The sequence below is a fragment of the Pan troglodytes genome, chromosome 12 (assembly GCF_028858775.2).
Source record: "Pan troglodytes isolate AG18354 chromosome 12, NHGRI_mPanTro3-v2.0_pri, whole genome shotgun sequence".
Classification (NCBI taxonomy): Eukaryota; Metazoa; Chordata; class Mammalia; order Primates; family Hominidae; genus Pan; species Pan troglodytes.
This window is the reverse complement of record NC_072410.2, coordinates 113,513,220-113,525,293: the sequence shown is the minus strand read 5'-3', so window position 1 is coordinate 113,525,293 and position 12,074 is coordinate 113,513,220. Positions and strand designations below refer to the sequence as shown.

The following is a 12,074-nucleotide window of genomic DNA, read 5'->3' as shown; positions in this document are numbered from 1 at the left end:
GTGGCTGGGGCTAACTCAGAGGGTTTTAGGCCTTTCCGTTTTCTGAACTGGTAACACGCAAGAAGCCATGCGTTAAAATGCCCATCCTTAACTCATAAGCAATAATAGTGAACCTATCACCTGGAGGTGGGTGTAGGGACTTCTTCCCTCAACTGCCCCAGGCCCCTCCAGCATGCTCCGCAGGGAGACCCTGCTAGATGCCATATGTGCAGAAGCACTTGCTCCAATGTATTCCCAGCCTACACCTTTTTACAACACAGCAGGCAGCAGGGAGGATCAGTAGATGGCAAGTGTGCATGCCTCCCTTCTGGGTGTGAGTTACTGCAGCCCTTACACGTGTGGGAATGCAGTCCTCTGTGAATCTGGCCACACACAAGCTCTGTGGCCAACTGATATTTACCAAGATCCTGCCAGTGTCTTTGCTGCAGCCTGATGCATTGAAACATCTTCAGGAAGGACTTGTAGCCTGTGATGCCCAGATAGGTTTGCTGAGCCCAGTTGGGGGCAGTGTCATGAGTTTGCTAGAGTCCCTTGTCGTCTTTGAAAAGAGCTCTTATCCCTCCTCCTTCCCTGCTTGTCTTCCAGTGGGTAAAATGAATTCCAGTCCTGCAAATTCTTCATCCTCAGTGAGTTTTCAAAAGGTGCCTTCCTATGAGTATCTGTAGTGAAAATGGTTTGTGCAGGGGTATGTGGGTTTGGGTTGAAAACTGGCCAGATACCCCAGAGAGTCATCACAGGAAACCTGGCTGCAGTATAAGCCGTGATTTGATGAACATCCTGAGAAGGTGAGGGACATGGGGTCAAGACCTGATTCTGGCTGATTCAGGAGCATCTGTCTTCACCCCTCTCAGATTCCTTCTCTACTTCCTCACCAGCCTCATGGGATGAGCATCACCAAGATGCTTTTGAACTCTCAAGATATTTGGGTGGGCCAGGCAGTGGCTCATGCCTGTAATGCAAGCACTTTGGGAGGCCAAGGTGGGAGGATTGCTTGAGGTCAGGAGTTCGAGACCAGACTGGGCAACATAGCAAGACCTCCTACAAAAAATTTAAAAATAGTGCAGTATGGTGACATGTGCCTTTGGTCCCAGCTACTCAGGGAGCTGAGATGGGAGGATCGCTTGAGTCCAGGAGGTTGAGGTTGCAGTGAGTTGTGATCGTGCCATTGCACTCCAGCTTGGACAACACAGCAAGACTGTCTTAAAAAAAAAAGACATTTGGGCAGTTGGGGAAGTCAAGTGGAGGCACATGCATTGAGGCAGTGAGGGTGATATTTTCTGTGTGCATCTGCCAGGCACCCCATGGTCACCCATTCCTCCTCTTCCTCATCTGGTCAGTTCATCTTGGAATCTGCCCAGAGAACTCAGAAGAGCAATAGACTGGCTGGCTGGTTGCGGTTACTTCCTACAAGATGCTCCTTTACCATCCTTGCTCCTAAACAGGGGCTTCCTATTCTCATGAAGGTGGAATTGGGGCCGGGGGCAGTGGCTCACACCTATAGTCCGAGCTACTTGGGAGGCTGAGGTGGGGGGATCACTTGAGTCCAGGAGTTTGAGGCTGCAGTGAGCTGTGATTGTGCCACTGCACTGTAGCCTGGGTAATAGAGGGAGACCTTGTCTCTTTAAAAAAAGAAAAAGATGTAAATGAGCATGGGCTCTTCTAGGAGGATGGTTCTGTGGCAAGGCCGGCCCTTCTGGGAGCTCATCCAATCCGTTGCCCGCAGACCGACCCCACTCATAGCAAATTCAAGTCCTGAGCCATTATCCGCGAACCCCATAGGCACCCTGGGCGGGATGGAAGGAACAGGAGAATTGTGAGGTGGCCCAAGTGAGTCCCCTGAGTAGGATGGAGCCAGAGGGAGTCAATGACCTTCCAGGTCCACATGGCAGGTTAGCGGCCAGTAGAGGCAGAGCCCTGGCCAGAAGCTGCCCTTCACTGGCCACCAGCACCTGAGTGCTCCGATCGCCCCCTCTGTCTCCTCCTGCTCTTCTCCCTCACGGCTGAAGCTCTGGAAGCCGTCCGCTTATTTGTAGCATCTTTAAAGAGAGTGTAGTGGAGGGGATTCTTGCTTGAAGTTTTTCCTCAGAGGTTTGCCTCCTGCTTGTGCAGTTTTTACACGTCAGAATGCAGAAATTAGCCAGGTGCGGTGGCCCACGCCTGTCATCTCAGTACTTTGGGAGGCTGAGGTGGGAAGATCGCTTGAGCCTGGGAGATTGAGGCTGCAGCGAGCTGTGCACTGCACGTTTGCACCACTCCACTCCAACCTGGGCAGCAGAGTGAGACTCCGTCTCAAAAAAAAAAAAAAAGAAAAAGAAAAAGATGCCATGGTGTTGTAGAAAGTGGTCGGGCCAGAAGTCCAGGAACCAAGTTCTGCTGCTGGCTATGCTTGTTTTTCACAGCTTAGCCTCTCTGGGCTTCAGCCCTCACCCAGTCACTTACCAAGAGTTGTTCTAAGAACCAACGTGCTTTCAGGAGTAAACACCACTACAGAGAGGTGGCGTGTCCACTCACTTTTAGGAGCACAGATGTTCGTTGTGTTTCCCTAAGAAGAGAATTGGTACTTGTCGTCATTCTGCCATCTGCAAAAGCTGGATTCCCCTGCCCCTGCTTTTCTTTATTAAATCTAATTGTATTTTTTGCTTTGGTTTTAGACTGCTTTTAGACAGAGAATATCCATATATCCCTCCCCCAGCTTTCCCTTCTGTTAACATCTGAATACAGTTATCCAGTAGTCCGTGGTACATGTTATCCAATCATATTTCTGTAGTTATCAAAACCAGGAAACATTGGTTTGATGCTATTAACTAAAAATCTTACTCAGATTTTACCAGTTTTCCCCCAAATGTCCTTTTTCTGTTCCAGAATTCTATCCAGAACCCCATGTTACATTTAGTTGTGATTTTATCCTGGTCTCTTGCAGTCTGTATCGGTTCTGTAGTCTCACTTGTTTTTCATGATGCCTTCTTAAAGAGTATTGACCTGTTTTTTGGTCAGACTCCCCTTAATTTGGATTTCTCTAGTGTTTTCTCATGAGTGGATTGAGGTTATATGTTTTTGGCAAGAGCAGCACAGAATGATGCTGCCACATCCCACACAGCCGCCTCCCTGCTGCACACACACAGAGGTCCACAGCCTGGCAAAACACTTGTAAAACGGTGCTGACGCCAGCAGTATGTGAGTGTAGGATTTTATATTCGACCATTATTTAACACACTCTTCTTGATTTAGCTACATTTCTAGTATTTGATTCTCAAAGCATATTATTCTTAGAATTTCTCATACTAATCTTTTTCTAAGAAAGCCAGAAAACTTCTAAGATATTCTTTTTAAAAAAGGTTTTTATTATTCAAAGGACTTGAACAATTAATTTTTGGGGGCCAACTCTGTAGTGAGTTAAAATGAAGCTATTGAGAGGATAGTGATGGTTTTCATTGAATAGCTTCAGTTTTTAGAAGCGGTGTCTTTTAAAACTTGAATGAGGGAAAGCGCAGGTTTATTTTGCATTAGAATGCCACCGTTGGTGAAGGCAGACATTTGGAGGATATGAGGGAGTGCCTGATTTTATACAAATCAGTAATTTCCTAACAGAGAGCTAAGATTATTCCAGAGGCTAATTAGAAACTATTTTCTTTTGGAATTGTGTATGGATTGCTGTCTGGGCTCACAGTTGAAATTCCTCTTGCTATGCAGATGACAGAACTTACCACTTTCAAGCTGAAGATGAACAGGAATGTCAAATGTAAGTTACATGGTGGTGGGACTTTGGGCTGGACTCACCCGTTGTTTGTGGAATTCAACACAACGTCGCTCTTGTTTTTCTAGATGGATGTCTGTGCTGCAAAATAGCAAAGAAGAAGCTTTAAACAATGCATTTAAGGGGGATGACAATACTGGAGAAAATAACATCGTCCAAGAACTGACAAAGGAGATCATCTCAGAAGTGCAGAGGATGACGGGCAATGACGTCTGCTGTGACTGTGGGGCGCCAGGTGACCCAGGGACCCCACCCGACCCTGGGCTCTAGGACATTTCAATCCCATTCTGATTCACAGAATCCATTCATTGATTTTCACTTTCATTTCAAACACGAAATTAAGTGCAGCTCAGCCTGAGTTCATCCCATTACACAAATGCTTAATGAACTGTGCAGACCGCGGCAGGGGAGAGGGGCGGGAAGATGTTTGCCTGCCGGGCCCCAGAGCAGGACTGAGTAAAGAGGGTTTGACAGAGCTGCAAAGTTTGAAATGCTTTTTGAGAAATGAAAACTGAAGGGTACAGTGAGGGTGAACTCAAGGTCATGTGGGCTGAGAGGCTGCATGTGGATGGGCTTCCTTTCTTGGAATCTGCTCTCTTCTCCCTTTATCCTACTTTGCAGAACTTCTGAAGTAGCTTTAAGCCATTGTCTGGCTCTGTGACCCTGGGAGAGCCACTTGCTTTGTTAAACATCGATTTTCCTGTCTGTAAAGTGAAGGGACAGGTCCCTTTCAGCTGACACATTCTGTGAAATAAGATTTTATTTTTACATTTTGATAAAGCATATTAGGGGCTTTATAGTAGGATGTGATTTAAGGAATTTGCTTATTCTAATTGAGACACAATGGTGGGGAGTGGGGGTCAGGGACTACACAGGTGCATTTTCTGAACATTTATAAAATGAAAAAGATGGAGGCTTGGCTAGAATGGTTAATCCCCTTTTCATTCCTCTAATTCTATGACAATTTTTCTTAAAAAACCAAACACAACCAAAATAGAGTGGACAGTTGAGAATTACCTTTAGGTTCCCATGAACCTGAAGACTGTATTTGGCCTTGGATCCATTGAAAAAAAAAAAAAAATACCGACTGGGTGCAGTGACTCATGCCTGTAATCCCGGCACTTTGGAAGACTGAGGCGGGCGGATCACTTGAGGTCAGGAGTTCAAGACCAGCCTGGCCAACATGGTGAAAACTCGTCTCTATTAAAAATACCATAATTAGGCCGGCGTGGTAGTGCGCACGTGTAGTCCCAGCTACATAGGAGGCTGAGGCAGGAGAATCACTCGAATCCAGGTGGCAGAGGTTGCAGTGAGCTGAGATCACGCCACTGCCCTCCAGCCTGGGCAACAAAATGAGACTATATTTAAAACAAACAAACAAAAAACCCGAAAATACGTTTCTGGCAGGAGATGAGGTAGGGGGTGATAAGTAGTGAATCGTGGTCTTTCTTGAGAAAGGGTAAAGAGAGTCTACGATTTGGGTTTTTCATACGCTTTGATAAAGAACTCAAAGGTATGTACTCATTATTTTAAAATGCCAAGACAATGTGGGTAATATAAAAATGATGTAGAGTCACCTAAATGGATGCTTGTACCTCCGCAAAGCACATAGATACAGTGGAGTCGTCCTACACAAGTGCAGACACAGACGCCAAGAAGGTTTTCCAACATGGATAACATTTTTAATAACTTGAACATTTAAAAAATAACTTCATGATTTCCTACTGACTAAAGTTGTGATATTTACCTGCCGTAAGTTGCGATATTTACCTGCCATGAGTTTCTCAGGGCAACAAACAGTTCTGAAGAGAATTGTATTTATGGGTTGTGATGATGTACTCAAGGACATCTTATTTTTAATTTCCCATTTTTAGCAAATTCCACATTCATCTGTCAAGCATTTTGTGGGTCCCTATCATCTGCTAAACGTATGGTAGGTCATGTTAGTGAGTAGCCGAGCTGTGAGGGGAAAACGTGGCTTTGAACTCAGGTAGAGGCAGGGCCACAGTCTGCTCTGCACTCCCTGGCGACCTCGAGCCTGAGCATTGCGAAGCTGTCTCTGCCATATAGTGAGATAAAAATCCCTGCCCTGGTCATCTCATGGAACTCTTAGATTTGATACAAAAGTGCTCTGTGATTTCTGAAGCTCTTAACAACACAAACTGTTATTGCTACTACCAGCATGCTGAACACAGCATATCTTATGTACATAGTACGTTCTCTGTTATTATCAGCATCTATAGATGCATATGTTTTAAGCCTATTCCGCTTTTACAAGTAGACTTTGGCTGGTCTCATTGTTTTCCTCTTGCTGCATTCTGCTAGTGTGACCAAGTTGGTGATGGGCATGGTGTGTTTTCACCACCAGCCATTGAGGAGCCCTTGGTCACTGGAGTGTGTCCTATTTATTTTTGCACACACAGCACCTGTCACATGAATGGAAGGATGGGAAGATGGAGAGAGAGGGAAGAAGAGGGAGAGTAGATATGTGCATATTTGGGTATTGCGTGTAAATTGGTGGTAATTATGGACAAAGTTTCCAGCTGTGTTAAGGATCAGAAAATGCTCATGCTCAGAACTGCTTGTTCAGTAACTATGCAGGAAGAAAGATGTGACTCCTGACCCTCTTTTTTACTGGAAGCTCAAATCTGCCCTGTTCTCTTTGGCAGATCCTACATGGCTTTCCACCAACCTGGGCATCCTGACCTGCATCGAGTGTTCCGGAATCCACCGAGAGCTGGGGGTTCATTATTCCAGGATGCAGTCCCTGACTTTAGATGTACTGGGAACATCTGAGCTGCTGGTAATTTTTAAATCCTTGATTTCAGATTGGAGACAAATGAGCTGTAAGCTAAATTTTACTTTCGGCATTCTAATCCATTTTGGTAAGCTAGTGGTTGTTGATATGTTGCCAGATGGGTTTGGATAATTAGAAACTCATTGATAATTCTTCATTTTTAGCTACTTGTGGTTGAGGGCACTTCTTCTTGCAAAACTTTATTCTTAAATGAATAAAAGGGAGTGAAACCAAAACAGGAGCATTGAGAGTGGTGTGAGATTCTACAGAAATGGAGTAAGATGGTGACATAGGCCAGCTCACCCCATCCATTAGACAGATGTGGAATGCAGCGTCTAAAGACAGGAAAGTACTTGTTTTCCCTCATCACCAGCGATTTCTGACAAGGCTGTGGTGACAACTTGCCTCAAGCCTCCGACTTCTCCCTACCCCAGATTGTCCCCCACTGGGGGAGATATTGGTCTTCATTTTTACTGCCTTTGTTTCTTAAGTCTTTCATTCTTGGTTCATTGGTAACACTTAAGCCATGTGATAGAGATAGGAGGAGACAGAAGCATTTTCTGTGAAGTGGCTTTCAAGAGTATCGAGACTGTAGTCCCACAAGGTCCATCAGACAGGGTGCTTCTGGCCACCTAATACATGAGCTTTCATGACTGTCTTCCCTAGAAAGCAGTTCTTGAATTCTCTCCTGGGATAGCTGGGTGTTGACAGTAAACAGTAAGTAGATATTGATTGCCATTGATTTTAATGTTGAATTTAAAAGTTTACATGTAGGGAATTTAATGTCAAGAGCAATAGTCTTGACAGAAAATCAATAGTTGTGGACCATGTTCCTCTCAAGGGGCCATCAGTCTTATTGATGACTTCGAATCCAGTGTGTCTGAACTTCGAATGCATTTTGAACTCTCTTGTCAAACCTTTCCAGTCTTTTAGGAATTCCTTTATGGTCTTGAAAGACAGAGTTGGGAGAAACTACAGTGGATCCTGGCAGCCTAGTTAGTAACATCCTTAGTTACTTACAGTTTAAAACTAAGCTAGACTCACTTAAAATTTAAAACTAAGGAACTCCAAACAGTGCCTTCCTGGTTACATACAGCAATTATTGTTCATGTAATAATGCACGTAACCTACAGCTTAGAGAGGTGCACAGGTGTACATGTGGTATCTCTTGGATAACTGATGATGGCGTAGTTTGGAGATTGTCATGGTACATTTTCAAAGAAGCACAAAGTACTTTTCAGTAAACACTGGTGAACTATGGCAGTTGTTTCTTTTACTGATTTTCTTAAAACAATGGAAAGTGTTAAGTGATTCAAGATGACGTAATAATTGTTTATTTTGTACTATGTATTTTGCAGACCACTTTATATATACTAGGCTCATTTGATCTCCAGTAACAACCTGATGACCTTGGTATATTATCCCTATTTTACAGAGGAGGAAACTGAGGCTTAGAATGTTTCAGTATGCCTAGGGTTATGAAGCTTTTAAGGTGACAGATCTGGGGTGTGGGCCTCTTCAATCTGATTCCAGACCTCACACTTAAACCTTTGAGGAGCCTGGGACACAAATTGGCATTTTAGTGGGTTGTCTTGCTAGATGATAAACATTTAAACATCTCTACTGTCCTTCCCTATCACCATCCCCAACGAATGTTTAACAGTCAGCTCTGGAGAAAAAAGAACCCTGGTTTGCAACCTGCCTGTTCTCATGGTGTAAATACTCCCACAATAGCCAGTTTCAAGCTACCTAAGTGAATTACTGAATGTGAAGTTGGAAAAAGATGTTCATTATATAGTATATTCACTATGCAAACACAGTGGATGTAAATAACTTCATGAACATGGACAATAGTAAAATGCAGTATAATTAGGAAGTGATGAGTTTTGAGCATATACTTTAGTTATTAATGTAACATAATTATGAGTTTATATAGCATAATTTTTAATAGTAGCAGTGCTTAACAGTTGGCTTGCAAAATTCCTGAAATTTTAACAGTTGACTCTTATGAGCTGGTAGGAGCCCGACCCCACCATCTGTTATAATTTCTTAAATGTGTCTCAGAAATTTCATGTTCTTCATGAGACTGAGTTGCCTACTAAAGAAGAAAACGCCAAAGAAAGGTGAAAGGAATATGTTGTTCTGTCTTGATGAAACGATGAGGTGACTTCTAATGCCTGGTTAAATTCTCCATTTCCGTCTCCCAGAGCCTCCATCTGCATTCTTGTAGGAGTTTAAAGTTTGGTTGGCTGTCACCCACAATGAGAAATCAGCCAGTGCCTGCTTAATCAATGTCTGCAGATATTTTCAAAATCTAATTGCTTCCAGAGTTTTAAACTCTCCCTTACCCAAGGCTTTTTTCCTCAGTGGTTATCAGGAAAAGTAGAGACAGCAGTGAATTAGGTAGGATTTACTCCCTTCAACCCTGCTTTCCCTGAGCTCTGGCTGGTCCTCTGTGGTTCACAGGAGGTGGACATCTCCCCACGGCTCCCCCAATCCATTTTTCGTATGCTAGGAGTGTGGTCATGATGTCGTGGCTCTAAACCTTATTCCTTAGCCCTTCAGTTAAGCAGTACATAGGGTGTCAGGTGTTAGTATTCATTGGCAAAGCTTGGAAATTTCAAGGCTTCTTTCTTTCTTTTCTTTTCTTTTTTCTTTCTTTCTTTCCTTCCTTTCTTTTCCTTTTCCTTTTCTTTTTTTGACAGGGTCTCACTCCATGACCCAGGCTGGAGTCCAGTAGCACAATCTTAGCTCACTGCAACCTCTGCCTCCTGGGTTCAAGCAATCCTCCCACCTCAGCCTCCTCAGTAGCTGAGACTACAGGCAAGTGCTACCACGCCTGGCTAATTTTTGTATTTTTGGTAGAGATGGGCTTTCGCCATGTCCAGGCTGGTCTCGAACTCCTGGACTCAAGCAATCCTCCTGCTTTGGCCTCCCAAAATGCTGGGATTACAGGTGTGAGCCACTGCGCTTGGCCTCAAGCCTTTTAAAAGTATCCAGATTGTTTTATTTTGCTTAGACAATCAGGTACTGGGATGAAGGATTTCCTGAAGTCTTTTTACCTCTTTATCTTATCTCTTTCTCTGCGTGTGTGTGTGTGTGTATATATTTAGAATTATGTCTGACACACCGTTAAGAACCATAAAGTATTAGTTATCATTGTTATCTCCTTTAACAAAATCCTTTCAGAAAAATGGTCCCCATGTGCTAGCATGTGAACCCCCAGGGAGGCCATGCATGGTCTGTCTGGTTGTCTGTTCTTACGAACCTTTCCAATTCAGAGTTGCATGCCATGCAGGGCCTCGGCTGACTTGCTTATTGAAGTATGTTTTATTGTATAGTGAGTGTTCATTAGGCCCCTTGGTGCCTTGTGAAAGGAGAGTGGTGGGTGCAGCCTGGACAGGTTCTCTCACAGGAGTAGCATCTCTCCTCTTTTGGGTAAATAGAACAGCCTCTGTTTCAGGGTGACGTGCTGTGACAGCAAAGGATTTTATTTTTTTAATTAATAATTTTTTATTGCATGTATTTATAGTGTACAACATGATGTTTTAGTATATTGTATACATTGTGTGTGACTAAATCAAGCTAGTTAACATATCTGTCACCTCACTTGCTTATGTTTTGTGGTGAGAACACTTAAAATCTACTCTCTTGAGCCTGGTGTGGTGGCCGGTGCCTGTAATCCCAGTACTTTGGGAGGCTGAGGTGAGAAGATTGTTTGAGTCTGGGAGTTCAAGACCAGCCTGACCAACATAGGGAGACCTCCATCTCTACAAATAATTTTTTAAAACTAGCTGGGAGTGGTGGCAAGTACCTGTGGTCCCAGCTACTTGGGAGGCTGAGGCAGGAGGATCACCTGAGCACCCAGGAAGTTGAGGCTACAGTGAACTGTGATCTTGCCACTGCACTCCAGCCTGGGCAGCAGAGTGAGACTGTCTCAAAACAAAATTTTTAAGTATACAGTACGTTATTATTAAGTAGAGTCACTATGTTGTACACTAGATCCCTAGACTTTATTCATCCTAACTGAAATTTTGCATGCTTTGACCAACATGCCCACCCCCAACCCCTGGTAACCATAGTTCTGCTCTCCACTTCTATGAGTTCAGCTTTTTTAGATTTTGCATATAAATGAGATCTTGCAGGATTTGTCTTTCTTTGCCTGGCTTATTTCACTTAGTATAATGTCCTTCAGGTTCATCCATGTTGTCACAAATGACAGAATGTCCTTTTTTCCAGGTCGAATAGTATTCCATTATGTATATATACCACATTTTTAAAATCCATTCGTCCATTGGTGGCATTTAGGTTGATTCCCTATCTCGACTATTGTGAATAGTGCTGCAGTAAACAAGATGGTGAAGACGTGTCTTCAACAAACTGATTTCAGATCTTTTGGGTAAATAGCCAGAAGTGGGTTATATGGTGGTTCTAGTTTTTCGAGGAACCTCCATAACCATTTTCTATAATGGTTGTATTATAATAATTTACATTCCCACCCAGTGTGCAGGCCTTCCCTTTTCTCCACATTCCTGCCAACACTTGTTATCTTTTGTCTTTCTGATAAAAGCCATTCTAACAGGTGTGAGATGATTGTGGTTTTAATTTGCATTTCCCTGATGATTTGTATGATTAATGCTGTGTACTTTTTCATACATATACCTGTTAGTCATTTGTAGGTCTTGTCTTTCTCTTTTTTTTGACAGGTTCTTGCTCTGTCGCCCAGGCTGGAGTGCAGTGGTGCCATCTCGGTTCACTGCAGCCTCTGCCTCCCAGGCTCATGCGATCCTTCTGGGTAGCTGGGACTATAGGCATGTGCCACCATGCCCAGCTAATTTTTTAAAATTTTTCCATAGAGACAGGGTCTCACTATATTGGCCAGGCTAATCTGGAATTCTGGGCTTAAGTGGTCTTCCAGCCTCGGCTTCCCAAAGTGCTGGGACTATAGGCATGAACCGCCTGCAGCCTAGCATTACTTCTTTTCCAATGGAATGGAAGTTGCATAATTGAAGTATTAATTAGTTCTGGGGAATCATGTCATCTTAACTACTTTAGCACACACCAGCTTAGTATCTTTAGATTCTAAAGCAAACCTACTTTGGGAAAACCTTTCTGGTAAACACAGATTTTAAAAAGATAAATTTCCTTCTTAATGTAGATCATGATTTCAGCTTTGATTTTTCAGGTCATATGAAAAACAGTATCACTGGTACTAGGGTACTACTATCATGATCAATTTCACTATCATACATGAAGTTAATAAAGGAATTCTTGATATTCTGAAATTGAATTTGAGTCAGTCATTTAAAAATCTTATGAGACCAGGCGCAGTGGTTCACACCTATAGCTCCAGCACTTTGGGAGGCTGAGGCAGGCAGATCACTTGAGCCCATGAGTTCAAGACCAACCTGGGCCACATGGCAAAACCCCATCTCTACAAAAAAAAAAAAAAAAAAAAAAAAAATTAGCTGAGTATGGTAGTACATGCCTGTGGTCCTAGCTATCAGGGAGGCTGAGGTGGGA

At 43.3% G+C, this 12,074-nt stretch overlaps 1 protein-coding gene across 7 annotated transcripts in view; it reads left to right on the top strand.

Annotated features, from left to right (window-relative positions):
• ASAP2 (ArfGAP with SH3 domain, ankyrin repeat and PH domain 2) overlaps positions 1–12,074 on the top strand; it is a 200,340-nt gene that overhangs the window by 146,439 nt on the left and 41,827 nt on the right. For all 7 annotated transcript variants that reach the window (XR_010149630.1, XM_016946784.3, XM_016946765.3 and 4 more), the window contains 3 exons: positions 3,691–3,739; positions 3,823–3,989; positions 6,424–6,557. Coding sequence is in view for 6 of the 7 variants with exons in the window: in XM_016946784.3 (XP_016802273.1) it covers positions 3,691–3,739; positions 3,823–3,989; positions 6,424–6,557 (350 nt within the window). In the remaining variant the exon portion in view is untranslated. The remainder of the gene's footprint in view (positions 1–3,690; positions 3,740–3,822; positions 3,990–6,423; positions 6,558–12,074) is intronic.